The following is a 23369-nucleotide window of genomic DNA, read 5'->3' on the forward strand; positions in this document are numbered from 1 at the left end:
AGGCTATAGGCAGCACCTCCTCCCATGCCCAGCGAATTCAGTAAACACAGGAAGAACCATGGAAAATGTCAATATTGATAGTTCCCATTTACAGATGGAAAAACTAAGGTCAGAAGAGAAAGGCAATTGCCCAACATCCCCAAGGTCCAACAGTGAGTTTGAGGCAGAGCAGGGGGAGTCAAGGAAAAAGCCCTGACCCCAGAGACAGGGTCTCCAACAGGTGCCTGGCAGCACATGATGTCCTCATCCTGCTGACAACTCATGCCAGCAGGGGAGCAATGACACTTCTCCCCAAGCCACAGAGCAGCAGAGAGAGGCCCAAGAGGGGCTGAGTCACCCTGATTGCCAAGCAGCACAGAACAAAGGAGAAGAGCAATGGCTCAGGCTGCCTGCTGTGCCCTGCAGGGAAAGAACCTGACCTCACAGGCCAGGGGGGTCTTGGTTCTGGGGGACACTGACATGTTGGAGAAGGGAGTCACACACCCTCCTGCTAAGACAGAGACCTGGATCGCGGTCCTGGCCAGTGGCTGCAATGGGGACTAACTGTCAAGGTGAATGCAGACACCTCATGATCTTCTGCAGTCTCCCCAAGGCTGAGCCTCCAGCACAGAGCGGGCACCTTGCCCCACCCACACACTTGGGGCCCTTGAAGGGCTTGACAGTACCCAAAGGAGAGCCACAGAGACAGGAACCAAGTGGGCTCTGGCCTCTGCCCTGCCTCCAACCCCCTCTTGACCTTAAACAAGTCAGGTGACCTCTTTAACCCTCTGGTTCCTCTTTGGGAAAACAGGAAGAAGAAAATGAACCTACTGGAAGAGGATGGCTGAGAAGCAGTTTCTCAACAGTAAGAGTCTAAGTTACCTCTGAGCCTCAGTTTCTTCACCTAGAAAATGGGAATAATCTCTGGAGGACCTTTGAGTATCAGGCGGCAGTGGGTGAGGAATCACTTTGTCGGGGCCTCAAAATGTGATGACCACAGTGGGCGGTTTCTCTTTGGTCTGTTGTTCTTTCAGGGGAGGCGCGAATTTGATCCCCCACACTATGCCTAATACACAGCAGGAGCTCAATAAATAAATGTTGGAAGCAAGGAGGGGGAGATAGAAAGATGGAAGGGAGAAATGGGACAGGAGAATAGAATAGGGTAAAGAAAGAAAGTAACAAAAAAGAGCAGGTGCAGAAAGGATGAGCAGAGGAGCGCAGGAGAGGCTGCTTGCGGGACTTCCAGGGGTGGGGAGGGTGACAGTGCAGGAGGTCAGCCAAGCTGTCTCCTTCAGAAGGGCTGACCCCAGAGGCTGCCCTGCCCAGCCCCCTGCCTCTTTTGTCCCAGTTTCCCATTTCAGAGGCACATCTATCCCTTTCTGTGACTTTCAGAGCAGGCCCTAAGACACAGGAACCCCCCCACCTCTCTGTTCTTAAAACAGCCCCTTGCCAACACCCCCCCAACCCCCAGGCCTCAGGAGGTCACAGGGAAAGGAACCAGAGTGGATGGGAACCTGCCTTCCCAGACTCTAGAGGGGCTGCCTCCACTCCTGTCATCTGGGTACTGGTATAAGGGTGTCAGTAGCCCCAGGTCTGGCAGCTCCCTCCTGTTGGGTGCTTAGTCCCAGCAGACATCAGTCTGATGTGCCTCTGTGGGGGTCAGCACTGGCCTTCCTCTGTGATGGTGAGACATATGCCAGCCTCATGTCATGTCAGTGTCATGTGAGGGTGACAATGTGTGCATGCCAGCCGGAATGTTACAGAGTCCAAGTGACAGTGTATGTGTGCATCAGTGTGCAGCACATGTGTATGCCATCATGAGGGTGTGTTAGAGTTGGTGTGTGTTGCAGTGTGACCTGCATATGCCAACAGGGCTGTCAGTAGGAATGTGTCAGCAGGCAAATGTGTGCCAGGGAGTGTGTGTGACATCCTGTCACTGTATGTGAAGAGTGTGTGTCAGTGGCTGTCAGTGTGTGTGCTATCATGAGTGTGTCTGTGTGTCCATATGAGCATGTGTTTTGTGTGTCAGCCTGCCCCAGGAGTCTCTGCGTCTGCCGGCCAGTGCTGGGTGTCAGTGAGTCTGTGTGCGTCTCTGGTCAGCGGCCACAAGCCAGATGGGGTGGCCCTGTCTTTGGCCTCTAAGTACCCCCGCCCCCCAGCTTCTGCCAGCGACCACACAGGAGACCTGCGGTGGACAGCCGGGTACCAGGTCCTCGGGTGACCGCGAATGCAGGCTGCAACCCCCGCCCATGCTCTCGCCTAGCTCGCCCCCACGCGCGCGGGGCCGGGTGGCCGCCCGCACTCACCGAGTCCCTTTGTCGCCCATGGTCCGCGGTGGCCGCAGGGAGGTCCGCGGCGTCAGCGCCCAGTCTGGAAAATCCCCGGCCGGCAGGAGGAGCGCTGGCCAGCCCGCTCCGGGCTCCCCGCTCCGCCTCCTTCGCTCTCCCTGCCGCCGCCGCCGCCCCCGCCCCGGGTCCCCGCCCGCCCGCCGCCTGCCGCGCAGCACAGCTCCCGGGCAGCGGCCAGGGGCGTGGAGCCGTGCGGGTGTGCGCGCGTGTGCCTGTCTCTGTGTGCGTGTCTGCGTGTGCGCGCGCCTCCCAGCAGAGCCCAGGGAGCCGGTGGGAAGCCTCCAGGCCGAGAGCTCTCTGTTGGGGGCGGGGGTCTACCCGAGTTCGTGCCCCTCTCTCACACCGAGGGGGACGTGTGCGCACGCCAGTGTGTAGGTGCGGATGCACGGCTGTGCGCGGGCCTGTCAGGAGTGTATTTGTGTGGATGGGAGGGTGTGCACGTCTTTGTGCAGTTGTGCGTGTGTGTGCGCACCGCCGTGGGTGCGAGCGCGTTCTCCCGTGCACGCCTGGGCAGCCTTTGTGTGTTCGGGTGGGTGGAAGCCGGGGTCCGGGAATTGAGGCTGAGCTGCCGAGCTCCCGGCGGCACCCCTGCGCTGGGACAGTGGGAGTCTCCGGATGCCTAGCAAGGCCTTCGCCCCACGCTCCACCCTCCCCATCCCCACCCCCGCCCTTCTAGAGAGATAACACTTAACCACCCAACAGGGACAGGAAGAGGAGGTGGAGGGGCCGCAGACTGCGCTGACGTTAGGGAATTGGTGGGGGTGGAGGGGTACCGGAGGCCAGCAGGGACAGTCAGTGGCAGCCAGAAAGAGGAAGCTGTGAGAAGGAGATAAGCAAGGGGGCAAAGAGCTGGTCTGTTGCTGGCCTGTGCGTGTGGCTTGTCAGGGTCACATCATGGAAAGCGCCAAGGCCCAGCTCCACGGCCTCCTACTGGGACCCTGGATACCAGCCCTCTTAGAACCGATTTCCATACCTGTAAAGTGATTTCAGCCCACTGACTTGTTGATAGGTGGAAAGGTCTCCCTTGGACTCGCTTGAGTTTGCGGGTCTCAGCTGGGACTCGCATACAGCAGCTGCCAGCAGAGGTTAGCCCACCCCTCTCTGCAGTTTTCTTGGTCTTTGGAAATCCTGGCTCCTCTCAAGATCCCTGACCCCTGCAGGAACAGCAGAGAGAGCTTTCTCTCCTCCAGTAGGAGTGAGGGTGGAGTCCAGAGGAGAAGGGGCTGTAGGGTTCTGGGCCTTAATCCATTTTTCTTTTGGCTCTTTGAGGGACTCAGCTTTGCCGGAGGTCCCTTCTTGCTGTGCCGGTAGTGGGAGGTCTTTCTCATCCGTCACCCCTGGAATTTGGCTAATTCACCCTGATAGGTCCCTAATATTGTAGTATTAATGGGAGGAAGAGAGGCTATCTTTTACTAAGATGCAATTGTGGGTCTGCAAACATCTCTTGTAATTATGCTCAAAAGCAGTCACCTATGCTGTTTATATAGAATGTATTGTTTATACAGTTTAGATAGAGTTGGTAATGATATCCCAGTATAATTACTATAATTATGTCCAGATGTTGGGGAGTAGAGGCTGATGGGCTGGCAGGGTGGTCCATGTCTGGGCAACATTAGGAGCCAGGAGAAAATGGATTAAAGCCCAGAACCTGATTGTGTCCCTTCTTAACCTCTGGGCTCCATCCCTACCCCAGAGGAGAAGGAGAGGAAGCCACCTGCTGTTCCTACAGGGCTTCTGGGAGAGGAGCAAACTAAAGTCCTCCTTGATGGCAGGAGACTCCCTTTGTAAGCCAGAAAGGCCCCTGACCAGGATGGAGAGGCCTGGTCCTGCCATTTGCCATATCACAGCTTCCCCACCTATAAAACAGTTTCCACCAAAGCAGATGATCTCCACTGGTGCTGATGTCCAAAGCACCTGAATTTTAAAATTCAGGCGAATTCTTCATTCTACTCAATAAGTATTTGTGTTTATTTTACTATAACAAATAATGTTTTAAATTACTTCCAAGTAAAACAAACAGTCCAGAAAGATGCACCAGATGGTTTCAGGTTAGCCCCCACCCCCACAGAGCTCTTTCCAGCCCAGTTTGGAGAGTATGGCTCTAGCATTTATGGACACTGAACAGATTGGTAGACTGTGGAGTCAACATGCAGGATGTCAAACACATCCCCACTAGCCTATAAACCTCGTGAGGGTGTTTGGGGTGTGCCTGGCACAACTTGATTCTCACAGTTCTTTGAGAATTAATACTCTTTCCTTTTCTATATAAATGAATAAACTGATACTCAGAAGCTAAGTAGTTTGCCTACATTCATTGCTTCCTCTTGACCTTGGCCTCTAACCTCCCTTCCTCTAGCAGTCTCCAAAGGGAAGCTAATACAGAGTAGAGCCAGAATTTGACCCTTGATTTAATGTTTATTCAATAGCTGTTTATTGAATGTGCAACTCGTGGTCTTAGAAATTTATGAGTCAGCAGAAAACAGGACAAAACAGCTTTCATTCGAGGAAGAAATCTAGGACAGGGGAAAAGGGGTTATTTAAGAGGGGACTTTGCTTTACCTGTCAGGATCTATGGAAAACATATTTATGTATTCTTCCTATATCAAAATTAATAAAAATGTAAAAGTAATAATACTGAGAAAAATTATGTGTCAATAATTTAATTTCAAGGGACTATACATATTGGGAATGAATAATACAGTAATGAAAGAGAGTGATAGGGACAAGTGTACACTGAAAAGGCCTTCCAAGGAGGTGACCTTTGGGTTGAGACCTACAGACCAGAAACCAGTAATGTGAGGGGCATGCCCCAGGAGACTTGCCCAGGCAGAAGGATCAGCAACCACAGAAATACAGGAACCAGGACAGTGTGCCTGGGTTTTGATACATCAGGGAGGAGTGGCCAAGTGGGGCAGGCAGGAGTCAGATCATTTAGGGATTGAGGTCAGATGTGAAAAGTTTGGGGCAGCGAGTTCAGGGAGAAGGTTTAAGCCAATGAATAGCAGTATCAACTTTACATTGTTTAAGGTCACACTGGCCTTGTTGGATGAGGATGACTTGGCACTAGAGAAAAGCAGAGGCTGGCATCTCATTAGTACAGTAGCCACAATGATTGGTTTGGCCTAGGGTGGGTGCAGCAGAAACAAAGATGGTAAAGTGCTCCTAGGTGTATTTGTGGGCAGAGTCACCAATACCTGCTGAGGGACCAGCTGTGGATAGGAGGATCAAAGCTGACTCAGAGGTTTGGGGCAGAGTCTGTTCCATAGTCCATGTAGGCCACCTTTCCATGAATTTCTCCAAGAGAAGTTATGGTTGAGAGGATAAAAGAGTTCTGTCCTTCCTATCCCAACCCACTTGCAGTGCATCTTCTGTCCAAACACCAGAGTGATTTTCCAAAAAGGCAAATGACTTCTACAACTGAGGCTCAGAGGAGATGGTCATCTCAAGCTACGGCCCAGCTGTCACATACCTGAAATTTACCACTTGCAATAATAATTTCTTATGTTAGCAGGGAGCACTGGCACATACCTGTAATCCCAGTGACTTGGGAGCCTGAGGCAGGAGGATCACAGGTCCAAAGCCAGCCTCAGCAATTTAGGGAGGCTGTAAGCAACCTAGTGAGATCCTGTCTCAAAATTAAAAAGTTAAAAACAAGGGCTGAGGATGTGGCTCAGTGGTTAAGCAAGCACCCTTGGGTTCAACTCCTGGTACTATTACTACTAATAATAATAATAATAATAATTTATTATATTAAAAAAGAGAAAAGGAAATGTAATTCCTGCTTTACATGTGAGAAAATACAGCTCTAACAGGGGAAGTGTGGATGTCAAGGACATATCAAGATAAAGCTAGTGCTCAAACCCAAGCTTCTGCTTGGCTGGCCCGGTAGTTGAATGTCAAACTGAAGTGAGAGGGAGTGAGCTGAGGAGTGAATGATGAATTTTCAACATTCCACTCATGAAAAGATTTGCAGCCGACTGATGCCTTCCTTTGAGATGTTAGAGGTTAAGAAACCAAGGCACTTCCCTAAGTCCGCCCAACCAGAAATCTGTCATCCTGACTCATCCCTTGCCACCTCAATCCATATCCATCAATCCTAGGCTTCGAGCTCCTAAGTGTCTCCTAATAAAGATAGAGAAATAGGCAGACCATGCAGAGCCTGGAGGGCCATGTAAAGAGTTTGGTCATCATCCAAATACCGATGAAGGCTTTAAAGGATTTAAGCAGAGAGGTGACACGTTCAGAGTGTGTTTTGAGAGGATCCCTCTGTTACATGGACATGGACTGCCCTGGATGCAGAGGGGAAGAACAACTAGAGGAGGTGTGAGCAGTTCAGGAGAATAACAAAACTGCACTCCAGGGAGAAATGCACAACAGCTGAAAAGCCAGGGAGGAAAGAAAGAGCAGGACACTTAGGGGAATTCAGATGGAACTGTGGCCAGCACAGAGGGAGGGGCTGGAAAGGAAGATGGGGGCCATATTCTGAGGAAGCAGGTTCAGAGACAATGCAGCTCACCAAGATGGCAGGGGCTGCTTCAGATTTGTCTTCTCAAGAACTCCAGTCACCTTGAAAAAATTGTTAATGTTTTTTCCTGATTTGATGTGAAATACTAACATTGATGCAGATGATATAAAACTCATGAGAAACCAGTTAAAAAATGAAAGAGTATTGAAGATTTATCCACATATATAATAGATACATCCGAAATCTTACAGCTCATATATGAAAGAAAATTATTAAAGATTTATTCCAAATTTGACAATCTTAACATCTCATATGATACTAACAATTGCAGATTTTTAAGCTGAAAGAAACTTTTCTAAACTATAAATAACAAAAAATTTAATTAAGATTGAAATAGATCTTTATTAACAAAGCACAAAAATCAAAACTCCAGAAGTTCAAGATAACCAGCCAGTAGTTTAATTGCCTATTGTAAAAAAATTCAACACTCTCTAAAGATGACAAAAATCTAGTCACCACAGCATCTATAATGAAAAATGCAAAGTAAACATTATTATGAAAAGAACCCAGAATAATATAAATTACTATTAAAAAAAAACAACAAATAGATCATGCAAAAGAGCAGTCAATAGAAACGGACTCTAAGATAACCCAGATGTTGAAATTATTAGACAAGAAATTGAAACCCACCACTATAAATATGTTCAAGGGTTTAAAGGAAAATACATTCATAATGAGTGAACAGACAGGTGAATTTCAACATGTAATTGGGGGAAAAAAAGCCTTCAAAGGAACAAACTAGAAAATTTAGAATTTGAAATAAGATATATGAAAAGAAAAATTCACTGATTGGGCTTACTATCAGATAGGCGGCTGCAGAAGAAAGAGTGACCTTGAAGATAGATCTAAATTATCCAATTTAAAGAATGAAGAAAGATAAAAGATTGCCTTACTGATTTGTGAAACAAAAATCATGTAATTTCAATTTCAGAAAAAGAAGTGGCAATGGGACAGAAAAAATATTTGAATAAATAATGGTTAGTAATTTCATAATTTTATGAAAAACACCATCTTATAAATCCAAGCGGTTCTACAAAACCCAAGTAGGATAAATCCAAAGAAAGCAACACCCAAACACATCATTATCAAACTACCAAAAACAAAGATAAAAAGAAAATCTTGAAAACAGCCACAGGGGCAAGGGGTAGGGGGAGACATATTACAAATAGATTGTCTATAGAGAAAAACTACAAATGAGGGTTGATTTCTCATCAGAAATCATGCAGGAGCTAGGTGAGGTGGTGCATGCCTGTAATCCCAATTACTTGGGAGGCCAAGGAGGTAGGATCCCAAGCCTGGGCAATTTAGCAAGACTATGTCTCCAAAAAAAAAAAAAAAAAAAAACAAATTAAAAGGACTAGGGATGTTACTCCATGGTAGAGGGTTCCTGGATTCAATTTGTAGTACCAAGAAGAAGAAAGAAAAAGAAGGAAGGAAAGAAGAGAGGGAGGGAGAAAAACCAAGAAACCACGGAGGCTAGAAGACAAGGGAGTACCATCTTTAAAGTACTAAAAACAGAACCAAACAAAGAAACCCATCAATCTTCTGAAATAAAGGTATTTTTCAGATAAATGAAAGAGACATTTGTCACCAGCAGAATAGCAGTACAAGAAATGTTAAATGAAGTTATTCAGGCTATAGGAAAATGACATCAGGTAGAAAGTGAGCTCTTCAGAGGGGAATGAAGAGCACCAGAAATAGCAAATATATAGATAAATATAAGACTTTCCCCCCCTCAACTCCCTGTCATCCCACACTGGGGATTGAACCCAGGAGAACTTTACCACTGAGCTACAGCCTCACTTCTTTACTTTGCGACAGGGTCTTGCTAAATTGCTAAGGATTGACTCCAGTTTGCAATCCTCCTGCCTCAACCTCCCAAGTTGCTGAGATTACAGGTGTGTTCCCCAGGCCTGGCTTCATCCTCCACTTTTAAGCCCAAAATAATAACATTTTATTGTAGGGCTTTTTAAAAAATATTTTTTTTTAGTTATAGATGGACACAATACCTTTTTTTTTTTAATGTGGTGCTAAGGACGGAACACAGCACCCTCCACATGCGAGGTGAGCACTCTACCACTGAGCTACAACCCCAGCCCCTTTATTGTAGGGTTTTTAATGCATGTAGAGGCAAATATCTGGCAATAATAGCATCAAAGGCAGGAAACAAATGGAATTATATTGTTGCAGCCTCATATATTTTATTCTATCTAAACTGAATAAATTAAGAATGCACATTGTAATTCTGAGAGCAACCCATTTAAAAACACTAGAAATTGGGGTTGAGGGTGTAGTTCAGTGGTAGAATATTTGCCTAACATATGTGAGGCCCCGGTTCAACCCCAGCTCCCAAAGAAAAGAAGGGAAAGGAAAAGAAAAGAAATAGACTAAACATTCCAATTGAAAGAATTAAAAAAGTGAAACCCAACAACATACTTCAAAAGACTCACAAGCTAAGGGTTCCTTGGCCTCCTCTAGCAGAAGGAAGATGAATGAAGAATGAGAGGCTGGACTGGAATCGCCCTCTCAGAAGAGTCAGTTGAAAGGGGAGCTGAGCAACTGCACAGGTTGGCCCAGAACAAAGGGGTTTCCTGAAATGCTAGACTTGGAATTTTAAAACTTGAACAACCCTGAGCAAGCTTGGTCACCATGTTTTCTGGGAATCCCCCAACTTTTTCAGGGGAAACGTGGATGGACTGTACCCTTCCTATCTGCAATCTTTTTGTAACAAGTGGTTTTAAGGTCAAGGGCAAAGGTGGCTCCCCAGGTAGCTTCAGTCTAAAATAGGGTCTGGAGTTTAGCAAGTGCTGGGCAAATTGCTCGATCAATGAGAACCTTGAAGCAGAGGAAAGAGTTTGTTCTCTGGGAACCCCTTACCAAGGCCCTCCTTCCTGCACACAATCTATATTGACCCGTTCCTATCCCTGCCCAACGATTACAGACATTATAGTTGTTTTTATAAAACAACTAAATAATAATTATAATAATGCTTTTATTCATGATTAATATCAAATGTAAGGAAAAATTTAAAGTTCCCCTCCACCCATCCTACCGTGCTCTTCACCTCCTCTCTAAAGAAAACCTATTTGCAGGCCAGTGACTGAGGCAGGAAGATCACCAATTTGAGAAACTTAGCAAGATCTTGTCTCAAAACGCAAAATTAAAAGGACCAGGGATGTAGCTTAGTGGTAGAATGGCCCTGGCCTCAATCTCTGATCTGGGGAGTGGAAGTGGCAGGGGATAAAAAACAAAAGTAGAAAACCCTGTTTTAACCTTTTCTGCTTTGAGCTGTTATGGCTTATACCACAAATCTGATTAATATACATATATCTCAGTTTCTTTTTTTGCCCCGGGGCAGTGGGGTGTGGTACCAGGGTTTGAACCCAGAGGTTCTTAATCCCTGAACTACATCTCACCATTTTGGCGCCATCAGCAATGAGGTCCTAACCAGAGCCAAGCTGATGCCAACAGCATGCCCTTGAACCTCCAGAACTGTGTGCTAAATAAACCTCTTTTCTTAAGAAAATATCCAGCCGCAGGTATATTGTTATAATAACAGAAAACAGACTAACACACTACCTGAGGCTCTGCTTCTGGGGAGCCTGACCTAAAACACACCAAGAAACAATAAAACAAATCTGACAAACATTGAAAAACATTTTTGAAAGAAAAAGAATACTAAAAAGAAAAGAAACCCTGCAGTGAGAATTGTTTGCCTACATGTATTGGATTTAAATTAGAACACAGAAAAAGAAGGCTCTCATAATAATGTCTTTAAGAAAAAAAGTGAATTTCAGTTAACAATGCAATTAAAGAAGATAGACTCTCTTAGTCATAAGGTAAAGAAAGCACATGTTTTTTTCTGAAAAATGGGGAAGATGCTAATAAATTCCAGGAAAAACATGAATCTATACCAGTAACTGTGATTCAAATATAAAAAATGTGGTGAGATTTTTAAGCAATTGATGACATGTAAGGAAAAAGAAATATTTGACATGAGCATTTGAAATATTTTTCATTGTTCTTTTCTGGCTTTATTTTATTTTATTGTGGAAATTTTTAAACGTATCCAGAAGTAGCAAAAATAGCAAAATGAACTCCCAGTGCCCATGATTCAGCTTCAGCAGTTATCAAGATATGGTCAATTTCAGATATCAGTTTCCAAAGTTCCCTAAATGCCACATGTGTATGCTTCTGAGCATATGTGTTTCCTTTTTTTTTTTTTAAGCTGGTTTGCTGAAATCCAGATCCAACATAGTCTACAGATTGCATTGAGTTGACATGTCTCTTTAATTTTTTTTTTTTTTGTACCCGAGGATTAAACCAGGGGCCACATCCCCAGACTTTTTTATTTTATTTTGACACACTAAGTTGCTGAGGTTGGCCTCAAACTTGAGATCTGAGATTGCATGCATGCACCACCATGCCAGCCAAATCTTCAGAAAAATCATTCTTTTCTTTTCTTTCTTTTTTTTCCTATTTATTTTTAAACCAGGGTTTGAACCCGGGGGCACTTAATCACTGAGCACATCCCCAGCCCTTTTTGTATTTTATTTAGAGACAGGGTCTCACGGAGTTGCTTTGTGCTTCACTTTTGCCGAGGCTGATTTTGAACTCACAATCCTCCTGCCTCAGCCTCCCAAGTTGCTGGGATTACAGGTGTGCTCAGTTTTTTTAAATTAAAAGAACCTCTAGTTTATTTGGTCTTACATGACCTTTCTTTGGTGGCCCAGTCAATACAGAAATATGGGTTTCCCTGTTCCAACATAAACACGGAGGAAGATATCCAATGTCTATAAATCCTCCGTACTGTTTTGTTTGTCTAAGTTTATTAAGAGCTCTCCTGGTTACACATGCTATGGATACTTGAGTGCCAGATAGGATTAAAGACACTCAAACAGTGCTCTAATTTATATCTGAACCTCTCAGAAAGTCCAGGAAGTTTAGATTAAGAGCTAAAAGGTGTTTAGAGCTGCAGCCACAAAAGATCCTCAGAAATAATCTATGGCCATGGATTCCCGATTTTGTTATAGAACCTACTCAGCCTTGAAGATGAAGTAGGTAGCCTGACCTTGGGCCCACAGACTGCCACTGTGAAGCTCTGCCTCCTGCCCAATCCTGAGTCACGGGCTCTGGACTTTACCCCCATCCCTCTCCGCTGGGGTGGTTGGTCATGGGGGTGGGAGGAGAAGGCAGGCAGGGTTAGAACCCAAGAAGAAGAGAGCTTTAGTCTGAGCTGCCCGAGACTTCCAAGCTACTGAGTTGTGAAGCTAGAATTTGAATCCAGATCAGATTGGTTCCAAATGTGAGCCCCTTCTTCTCCCTGCCCTCTCCCATGGGACCTGCAAGCCCAGGGAGAAACTCTAATGCTGATTTAGGTATTCACTGAGAAGAGGAATGCCTGGAATCAGAAAGGCCAAGTTTCCTGCAGTTAAATAGTTGACTCAAATATCAACAGACACACCCAGAAACACGAAACCAAAAGTCAACCAGCCAACTAACAATGAAGGGTGAGGGAAAGCCAGAAAATTATGCAGGTCAACCTTTTTATTATCCTATGCATGCCTAAGGGACTTAAATATTAACCAGCTAAATTTTTTTTTTTTTTTTTTTTTTTTTTGGTGGTGAGGAGGACAGGTGGACATCTTGAATATGCCTCACACTGCTCTAAGCACCCGGGACTCCAGGAGGAAGCCATTCATGGGCGCTGCCTTCCTGTGCAGGAATAATCTTCATTATGCCTCTCATCTCATTGCCAATAAGGGGCCTGGCACAAAAATACCACCTCATGAATGAATTTATGTTTTGAAAATTATCCCCTTTTCTCTGCCACCTGACAAACCTTTGGTGACTGTAAATTTTTAGAAAAGAGGAAACTGTAGTCAGGGAAGAGAATTTAGAGGGGAAATGATGTGTGCTGCTTAGCAGAAGGATTATTTTTAATGCCTTCTAGGGTAAAGAAAGGAAAACAGAGGAAGAGAATAACCAGGCCTTAGAACGACAGTCCTTTAGCAGCAAAGGAAAAAAGCTAGAGACTTCTGGAAGAGGCAATGGGACCAGACAGTGACTATCTGCTGCCTTTAAAGATCTGAAGCCCTGAGGGTGGGAAGGAGACCAAGTTTGGAATGGTTGTTAGGAGCACATCTCCAGGCTTCCAGGAAGAGGCTCATTCATTCATTCGACATGTATTTACTGAGCAACTACTCTGTGCCAAGTCTTGTTTGAAGAACTTGGGAATATAGCAATGCATAAAAGTTTTAAAATTCGTGCTCTCATGTAGTTTACAAGCTAGTCAGAAACAGGTAAAAACAATTAATCAGTAAGACAAAAGTAGAAGTGCACTTACTCCTTGACCTAGCAATCCCGTTTCTGGGACTTTAGCCCAAAGCTTCATCTGCACTATACGAATTATCCTGATCAAAACGTTAACAGTGCCAAGGTTGAGTAACTCTGCCCTGGTGTGTAGCCAGAGCACAGAGAGCTCTCCCCCACCTCCCCCTCACAACCTGCCCCCCTGCTTCCCACCCGCAAGCAACTGAGAGATGTACAGGGACAGTTGCACTACTTGTCACAGATGTTAGTCAATACCAAATTAGGAAGTTGATGGAAAAAATATCTTGCAAAACTGTGTACTTTCTCAACACTGCACAGGGGTAAACCATGCATTAAAAAACGGAGGAAAAACGACTAAAATGTCAGGGTAGTGAACTTAAGCGATAGAAATATTTTTCCCTCTCATTTCCCTTTTTCTCTTCCCTAATACTTCCTGAGAACCATGTCATAAAATGTTTATGTAGATAATATATGTTTATTTATACAAATATATATATATATATATATTCTTACTCAAATATCAACAGACACACCCAGAAACTTGAAACCCAAAGTCAACCAACTAACTGACAATGAAGGGTAAGGGAAAACTAGAGGATTATTCAGGTACACACACACATACACACACACACACACACACGCATGCATATACGTATGTTTTTATTTATTTATACTATTTTTTTCAGTACTGGGGATTAAACCCAGGAAATTGCATATGTTAAACGAGTGCTCTACCACTGAGCTATACTCTGGTCCTTAATATTTTATTTTGAGACAGGGTCTCACTAAGTTGCCCAGGCTGGCCTTGAACTTGAGATCCTCCTGCCTCAGCCTCCTGAGTCACTGGTATTATAAGCATATACCACCATACCTGGTTCATATTTCTAAACTTTTAGACCTTTGATATATACAAATAATGCATGATATTCTCCCAGTACTTAAAAAAAAAAAAAAAAAACTAAAACAAACTTGGAAATGACACACCAAGGCCAGTGCACAGGTACCTGCCGCTGCAAGGCTGATGCTAAGCACTGCAGGGACACAGCTCTGCCTTCAGCTTTGAACTGGCACTGGAAAATGGGGTTACCCGGTCACAGGGAGCCAGTACATTCTACTAGATACTGCCTAGTGGCTTTATAATTAGCTGTACCATTTCTCTCTACCACCAGGAGGTATGACAGAACCAGACTGAGCCAGTACCTGACACCAGGCTTTATTCCCCCCCCCACCTCTGCCCTCTGGTACTGGGGATTGAAGCTAAGGGTGTTCTTTTACTGAGCCACATCCTCAGTCCTTTTTATTTAGCTATTTTTTTTGAGAAAGGGTCTTGATAAGTTGCAAAGGCTGGCCTTAAATTTGCAATTTTTTTTGCTCCAGCCTCCTAAACTGCTGGGATCACAGATCTGTGCTGCTATGCCTGGTGAAACCAGCTTTAAAATGCTGGACAATCTGATCCTTGAAAAGTATAATTTCATTGTTTTAATTTGCATTTCCTTTATTATGGGGGGGGGGGGAGATTGAATAGTTTCAGGTGTTCACTTTTATTTTTATTTATTTATTTATTTATTTATTTTGCAGTGTTGGGTCTGAACCCAGGGCCTTGCACATGCTAGGCAAGTGCTCTACCATTGCCCTATTTTTATTTTTTAAAATATTATTATTTTCTGCATTGGGGATTGAACCCAGGGGCACTCTACCACTGAGCCACAACCCCAGCCCATCCCAGCCCCTTTTGTTTTTTATTTTGAGACAGGGTCTTGCTAAGTTGCTTAGGGCCTTGCTAAATTGCTAAGGCTGGCTTTGAACTTGCAATTCTTCTACCTCAGCCTCCCAAGCTGCTGGAATTATAGGTATGTGCCATTGTGACTGACCCTATTTTTATTTTTAAGTTAATTAAAGGTTTATGAATAATGCACAAATGCAAAAAATGACCTTAAATTTCTAATTAAGATTTTAATTGGCATACATGCACATCATACAACATTCACAGAGGACATGGTGAACACTCCTGTAATCCCAGCTGCTCAGGAGGCTGAGGCAAAAGGATCACAAGTTTGAGGACAGTTTGGCAATTCAGGGAGACCCCATCTCAAAATACAATAAAAAGGGCTGGGGATATAGCTCAGTGCTTGCCTAGCATGCACAAGGCTCTTGGTTCAATTCTCAGTACTGGACAAAACAAAAACCAAAAAGAAAAGTTTGTCTCTTTCCCATGGATCTGAAGCTAAGCCCCTGCAGACCTTCTATACAGAGACCTTGTCTGACAGCCATTTCTAGGGTTTCCATTCAGAGATATTTGGTGCATATATAAGCACTTATATGTATTGCCTTTCCAGTTTTTACACACATATATATATTTTTGGCAGTACTAGGGATTGAACCCAGGAGAACTGTACCCTTGAGTTGCACCCCTAGCCTTTTTTATTTTTCATTTTGAGATAGGATCTCTCTCCTAAATTGGCCAGCCTGGCCTTAAACTTGTGATCCTCCCATTTCAGGCTCCCATGTCGCTGGGTCACAGGCATACACCACTGCACCTGGCACAAATTATAACATTTTCTACACCATTCTGCATTTTGCTCTTTTAAAAACTTAATCCTAAAAAGTAGTTTATCCCACTCTTCACAGAGCCATCTCATTCTTGTTCATGATTTCTAGTATCCCATTCAGTAAATGTACTATAGTTTGTTTAAACTGTGCCCTAGCATTGGAAATTTTGGTGGCCTCCAATCTTTTGCTTCACTGATTGTTCTTATGCATATATATTTCTCACATATGGGAACATATGTGTAAGATAATTTCCAAGAAGTGGAATTTCTGAGTCAAAGGGTTAATGTATTTAACATATTCAAGGTTATTACCAAATCGCTTTCCATATCAATTTACTGATTGTCATATTAATGATTATGAAGAAACTCTCTGCTTATATTTTAATTCAGAGAAAAATATAACATAGTCATTGTCTTTGATCATAAGAGATCATCATTTTTGAAACATTTACTATGTGTCAGGAATGTACACGTATTATCAAAACACTCCTGACACCGTGAATTAAGCCCTTTGTTTAAGACACCTGCAGAGTGGGTGAGAGAGCCAGAAACCAAGCCTTGGCTTATCAGGCTCTAGCTTTGGCCTGACCCTGGTCCTTGTTACTATGCAGGAAGCTGACACCAGGAATGAGGAACTAGATTCCAGGGTAACTCACGGTGATGTCATGTGACCAGTGCCCCAGAACACAGACCCAGAGCACAGGGACAGGTCAGGCAGAGGCAAGGGTCTGAAAAGGATTCACAGAGGGAGGGCCTTTCAGGTGAGGCTTAAATGTTGGAGGAGCAGACATGGCTGATAAGAAGTAGAAATGGTCCTCAGCGGGGACATTCACAAAGACATAGAAACTGGAAAATCAGCTCCGGAGAGGAGAATAAATGTGTGCAGAGCAGAACTGGTCTGGGGCCAAGGCTGGAAAGATGTGTTGCAGGCAGGTGGTGAAGAACCCCTCACATGCGGCTCTCAGACACTTGGCTCTTCAGTGGGAGATCACTTACTTATCTGGGGATCTGAACACTGAAGAAGTGGTGCAGAGTGGAACTCAGAATCTGGAGTCAGACCATTTGGATTTCAGTCTCACTTCTTCCCCTTCTTAGCTGAAGACTTGTCTCCCCTTCTGTAAAATACAGAATGTGATTTACAAAGTTGTTATAGGGATGGAGTATTTCAAGCATGTTTTTAAAAAAGCAAAGTAGGAAAATATCTGACTCTTGGCAAGTACTCAATAAGTGGTATCCACTTATTAGCAAACAACTAAATTGTTTTAAAAAGGTTTTTTAAAATTGACAATCTTTTTCTGTATTCTGTTAAAAATTTTTAGTTGGCAGAGAGTGGTAATGATAGGCTCTACTTAGTTAAATGGGACAGAAGGTGATGCTGTAATGGCCCAGTCAAAGCACCACAGAGAATGATCTTGATCCTTGGCAGCACAGCCACTGAGACAGCTCTCAGTAGTTTGTATATATGGCCAAACAATAATTATTTAAAAGTGTTGAAATACAGTTAGGATGCACTGACAGCTGTCTCCTCACCCCTCAGACCACCTCTTGATACACTAGAGCTGCAAATATAGATTTTTAAGAGTTAACATTTATTTCTCTCTTACTATGTAAATATCTCACAGCAATCTTTTTGGACAAGTACTATTATCCCTGTTATACAGATGAAGAAACTGAGGCACAGGAAAATTTTTAAGCAAGTTGCTCAGGGCCACACGATTGGGATGCACACCGGGCTTCATGAGTCCCCGGCTTTCTCTCACCTCTTTTCAGATCTGCCGTTTCCACTTGAAACTGGATCAAGAGTCTAGTTACTGTCACCAGTGCCTTCCCAGTCATTGTGCCTTTTTGAAGTTAAGCTGCCTGAACCCTTGAAACTTCTAAATCTAGCCTGAGCATCTCTGGTCTCAAACTGAAGGAAGAAGGCTAGAGGGGTTGTGAACATGTCCTAATCTGGGGCACCATAGGCTGAGCTGCACTTTAGAAAGCAGCTCTAGTGTATCAAGAGGTGGCCTGAGGGGTGAGGAGACAGAGGTCAATGCATCCTGAATATCTGTGACAGGTGTTGAGTGGCAGGGGCTGGAGGTCAAGGCTACAAGGAGGAGTCCTTGGCCTCACTTGTCCTGCAGCAGGCACCTACCTGATTAAAATTATCTATATCCACAAGTGCCTATTGGGCCCTTGAACTGTGACCAGTTCAAATTGAGAATGACTGTAAATAGAAAACACACATCGGATTTCAAAGACATAATACTAAAAAAAAAGAAAAAGTAAGACATCTGAATAAGTTTTATGTTAATTATATGTTGAAGTACATTTTGGATTTATGGGATTAAGAAAAAAAAATATTATTAGCCAGGCCTGTAATCCCCAGCTACTCCAGAGGCTGAGGCAAGAGGATCCAAATGCAAGACCCTGTCTAAAAAAAAAAAAAAAAAAAAAAAAGACTGGGGATGTAGCTCAGTGTTAGAAAGCCACTGGGTTCAATTACAATACTGGGGGAAAAAAATCATCTTTTTCTTCTCTATTTCCTTTTTTTTTTTTTTTTTTTTGAAGACAAGATCTTATTAATTTGCCCAGGCTGCCTTGAACTTGCAATCCTCTGCCTCAGCTGGTATTCACAGGAGTGTACCACCGTGGTCAGCTCATGAAATTACATATGTGCTCACGTTATATTTCTATTGGACAGCTCTGGACCATAACCTTGCCTACAGGTGACCTGCCTCTCTTTCACTGCCTGAGAAGCTGGGTCCGCGTCAGAGAAGGTAGGCGGAAGTATCCCCCAGTAAGGTTCAGGAGGCGATGGACCACCCCTCCGCTGTCCTCTGCCGCCCTCTAGTGGTTTTTCTTCCAAGCGTTCCTACGGCTGTTAAGCGACATCCTGTCTTCACGGATGGAAGTGTATTGGACTTGCTATCCTGAAACACTTTGTGGTCCCAAATCATTTATTTTTCTTACCTACTATCATTTTAGTTATGTATAGGCATCCAATAGGGTGCTAGAGGTATAGCTCAGTGGTAGAACTGTTGCCTATCATGTGCGGAGGCCCTGGGTTCAATCCCCAGTGCCACCAGGAAAAAAAGCACTTGATAGAAGGATTTTAGGTCATTTCCTGGTTTCTATTTACTATCTCTCCCCCCCATTCACGGTCTTGATCCATCACTTTCACAACAGGTATCAATACAATTAAGATGCCTTGGGCTGGGGACATTGTTCAGTTGGTAGAGTGGTTGCCTCATATGCACAAGTCCCTGAGTTCAATCTCCCAATCCCCAGCACCACCAAAAACAAACAAACAAATGCCTTAAGTATCTCTTTTCTCCATGTGCTGCTTCTGGTTCAATTATGTCTAGAAAAATGATGCTACCTTTCCCTTTAAATTCCGGTAATTTGATTTAGTGAACGAGGAGTTTGATCTCAAGACAGAATCCTTTTGTTGGTAAAAAGTGTTAATAGTATGATAACAGGTTAAACTGCATTGTAAAGATTATGGAAACATAATATATAAAAAGTATTTAGTACAGTTCCTAGTATATTATAAACTCTCAGTTATTGTAGCTATTAATATGTGAAGTTGTTACTTATATAAGCAGCAATCTTTTAAGAGTGTTATTTGTCCCTGCATGCTGGGACTCTGGTTCAGAACCTTCTTGATAAGTAAATAAAGGGAATGGAAAGAAACTAAATTTCATTGGATCACTAGGCTGGGAAAATACCCAGCTGGGTCTTCTTGAAAAATGACCCATCTAGACCGAACTTGAGTTAGCTCTGCCAACTAGGACTAGAGGAGCGCCTGGGGAAGAGGTCATGGATCAACTCCACTGGAACTGTGGATTTTCAAGGGTGCACAAAGATATTCCCAGGGTTGTGTGGAATGGAAATATAAGTTAGAGGGGAAAACATAACAACATAAGTACAACTGTTCCGGGAAAACTTATTTTTAAGTGGATAATTGCATCAAATTTCTGGGGTATTTATGTTCCCTGTGGATAGGGGACATTTAAAAATAGTGACTGCTTTATTTCAAATATTGACATTAATACTGGAAACTATAGTTTTTGCAAGTTTATTTAAAATCATGATGAAAGGTTTACCTATGTTAAAGTCCTACATAACTTCGGTTGGATATGTAGCTCAGTGGTAGAACATCAGCTTACCATGCATGAGGCCCTGGGTTCCATCTCCTGTACCCCCAACACAAATAAATAAATAAATAAATCATATATATATATATACACACACACACACACTTTTTTTTTTTTTTTAGAGAGAGAGAGAGAGAGAGAGAGAGAGGAAGAGAGAGAGAATTTTTTTAATATTTATTTTTTAGTTTTCGGCAGACACAACATCTTTGTTTGTATGTGGTGCTGAGGATCGAACCAGGGCCGCACGTATGCCAGGGGAGCGCGCTATCGCTTGAGCCACATCCCCAGCCCCCCTAAATTCTCTTAATTTGCTTCCTCCATATTTCCAGAGCTGATCTTCTAGGCCACAGTGAGGGGTCCCAGGAACTCAATAGAGGATGAAACTTAGCTGTAAGTTTCCCAGGGCTCCCAGCAAACAGAGAAGAAACAAGATAAGTTTTTAACATTCCTTGTAACTCCTTGTAAACCATTTATTTTCATTAAGTCTGTGGTGAAAATAAGACTTTCCATTAAGTCTTACTAAATGCTGATCCTCGGCCAATCACTGTGCCGTGTCTCATGAAAACAGTCAAGTAAAACACCTTTGATCCCTGGAGTTGAAAAGATTACCGAAGTACAGTAAAACAGAATATAATGAAGGCCTCAAATGTGATTACAAATGTAATACTAAATTTTCTAGTAGCCATGTGAAAAAAAAACAAAAGAAAGAAGAAACAGGCAAACTTAGTTTTAGTAACATATTTTAGGGCCAGGCATGGTGGCATACACCTATACTCCCAGTGACTCAGGAGGCTGGGGCAGAAGGATCTCAGGCTGTCGGGGGAAATCAGCAGAAGCCTGTCTCAAAGTAAAATTTTAAAAAAGGCTAGGGATGTAGCTCAGTGGTTAAATGCCCCTGGGTTCAATATCCAGTATTATATTTAAAAAATTCACTTACTATATCTAAAATGTTATTCTTTAACATGTGATCAGTATAAAAATTATATATTTTATATATTTGTTTTTATTCTTGAAGACTGGTATTGTTTATATTTAACAACACTTTTCTACTCTGAGTAACAATCTTTCAGTGAATAATAGACCCATGTGGCCAGTATAGATTTATATTACTAGTAACAGACACTGAACTTTCTGAAGAAAGGATTGTGGGATTTGGTATTGCAGGCAGAGACAGCCACGCTGTTTCACAAGAGGCCATGTGATCAAAACTCTGTATGCTTGTAGCTTCTTGCATGTTTTCTTTTTTTCTTCATTTTCATTTTGCAAGTACTATGTGAATAAATTTTCATTATAAGAAGAGTCCAACAACAGAAACTGCTCCTCCCAGCTACTCTGGAGGCAGAAGCCTGTCTCAAAGAGGCAGGAGGATGCAAATTCAAGACCAGCCTTGGAAATATAGCAAGATCTTATCTCAAAATAAAATAAAAAGGGCTGGAGACATAAAGGTAGGATATCTTTATGTGCAAGACTCTGGGTTCAATCCCCAGGTCTGTAAAAAGAAAAAGAAAAAAAAAGTAAGTGACAATCACTATTACCCTGAAAAAGCAATCCTTTAAGAGCAGTCCTAGTGGGAACAGATGTATCCTCTCCTCTCTTTGAGAATTAGATCTTCCTCCAGGATTGGTAAGGTTTTTTTTTTTTTTTTTTTTTTTTTTTAATTAAACACTAGATAAAGTAGTTAGCTTGTTCAGGGTCTTTTCAGAAAAAGAAAATCTATGTTTGAACACCCAGCTCAATTGTCTAGTTCACCCCATAATGAGGCCACAGGATAGCTAGCCTAGACTACCTGCAACAAGAGATGAAACTCCTCTGTCCTCCTGCCTGGCTCTGATCCAGGCCCTCCTGGGGCGGGGAGGAAGGCACTCCCTCTCCCACCCACACACACTGCTTAAACTCTACTTCCCTGTTTTGTCAGGCTTTTGGAGCTGGATTTAGGTAAATTAAATGCTTTCTATGAGGTTCTGTTTTACTTGTCTTGAAGCAACTAAACTACTCTCAGAAACTGTGGGCTGTGTTCATTCAACCTTAGCAATTCTCACCTCTGGATTTTAGGAATTTCAGGAAAGTACCTATGAGGTGTTCATGAGACCCAATGCATGGCCCAAGTGTAGCCACAAAGTCTCATGTGTTCTCAGACATAGTCTTTTTTCTTCACATATCTAAGGACAATTCTGTGACATTGTGGGCTAACTGGATAAAACCTTATTTACATTTTGGATACCCCAGGGGAAATGAAGGCACTACTCCTACTCTTCATTAGAACTCTATGACTGCACTGTAATTTTTTAGCATTATTTAGATATAGAATGTCATTTTTCTTATGTCAGTCTTACATAAAACAAAGAACATTATAATAAAGATAAAGTCTTCCTTTATGGTTTTTCTGTTGGACCAGAGGATGATATCTAGGCAGCCGTCTGCATCATTGGGGAAGGGCAGTAGATGAGGTATCACAGAACCACAGAGAGGTATTTACCTTAGAGCACAAGCTATGGTTTCATCTTCAGTATTGAGTCTTTTTTAAAATTTTTTTTTAGGTGTAGATGGACACAACACAATGCCTTTATCTTTATGTGGTGCTGAGGATTGAACCTAGGTCCCACCCATGCTAGGCGAGCGGGTCTACCATTGAGCCACAATCCCAGCCCCCAGTATTGAATCTTCAGAAATTGGTTTCATGAACATCCCAGAAAAGAAACAGTACTTGCAAGCAAATTTGTTAAGAACAATATTACCAGGAACTGATCTAAAATTCAGAATCCAGGCATGGATTTGTTTGCTCACAGACTTGTATTGACTGGGCTTGAGCCTGGCCAGATCCTAGGTTCTGGATATAATAAACAAAGCAGACTTAGCCCAGGCTCTTACAAAGCTGAGGGTCTAGTGAGAGAAACACATCAACAGACCATTCCAATCTAGTGAGAGGAGTGACATGGTGGGGGTCATACAGAAGGCTATGAAAGCAACGAGCAGGGGCTCGTTGGAGAAAGTATGTGGCATATTTAACATTAGGGATGGCAAAGAAGGGAAAGAGCTAGTATGAAGGAAGAGTATCACGGGAAAGGGAAGGAATGATTGCAATATTTCAAAGAAACCAAACTAAGACAAGGCATGGTGGTGCCCAAGTATTCTGGAGGCTGAGGTAGGAGGATCACCAAGTTCAAGACCAGCCTGTGCAACTTATAGAGAGCCTGTCCCAACATAAAAAGGGCTGAGGATGTAGCTAAGTGGTGAGTGCCCCTGGGTTCAATTCCCGGGGTTAAAAAAAAAAGAAAATAAAGAAACTTGAAAGAGAGCACAAAGGTGAGGCTGACCCTGGGTAGGAAGACTGTTTCTTTCCTAAACTAAGGAAGGAAAGATGACCATGGGTACATAGAATTATAAGATGAGTGGAAGGCAGTTGTTGTCTGTACAATCTGTATGGGGGGGAAGGCATCAGGAGGGAGGTTAACTACTCAGAGTGAAGAGAAAATGCTGGTGTTTGTGATTTGAA

At 43.3% G+C, this 23369-nt stretch overlaps 1 protein-coding gene and 1 long non-coding RNA gene across 4 annotated transcripts in view; one reads left to right on the forward strand and one right to left on the reverse strand.

Annotated features, from left to right (window-relative positions):
- Arrb1 (arrestin beta 1) overlaps nt 1-2401 on the reverse strand; it is an 89217-nt gene extending 86816 nt beyond the window's left edge. For 2 of the 3 annotated variants that reach the window (XM_071616497.1, XM_071616496.1), the window contains exon 1: nt 2286-2332. Coding sequence is in view for 1 of the 3 variants with exons in the window: in XM_027942661.2 (XP_027798462.1) it covers nt 2286-2305 (20 nt within the window). In the remaining 2 variants the exon portion in view is untranslated. Of the gene's footprint in view, nt 1-2285 lie in introns of all 3 variants that reach the window. The other variant, XM_027942661.2, reaches the window with a different exon arrangement.
- LOC139706891 (uncharacterized) lies at nt 365-18412 on the forward strand. The gene is made up of 3 exons (XR_011708578.1): nt 365-551; nt 791-844; nt 18288-18412. It is a non-coding gene; the product is annotated as an uncharacterized lncRNA (long non-coding RNA).
- The last annotated feature ends 4957 nt before the right edge of the window (nt 18413-23369 follow it).

This window comes from Marmota flaviventris, chromosome 9 (genome assembly GCF_047511675.1).
Source record: "Marmota flaviventris isolate mMarFla1 chromosome 9, mMarFla1.hap1, whole genome shotgun sequence".
Taxonomy (NCBI): Eukaryota; Metazoa; Chordata; class Mammalia; order Rodentia; family Sciuridae; genus Marmota; species Marmota flaviventris.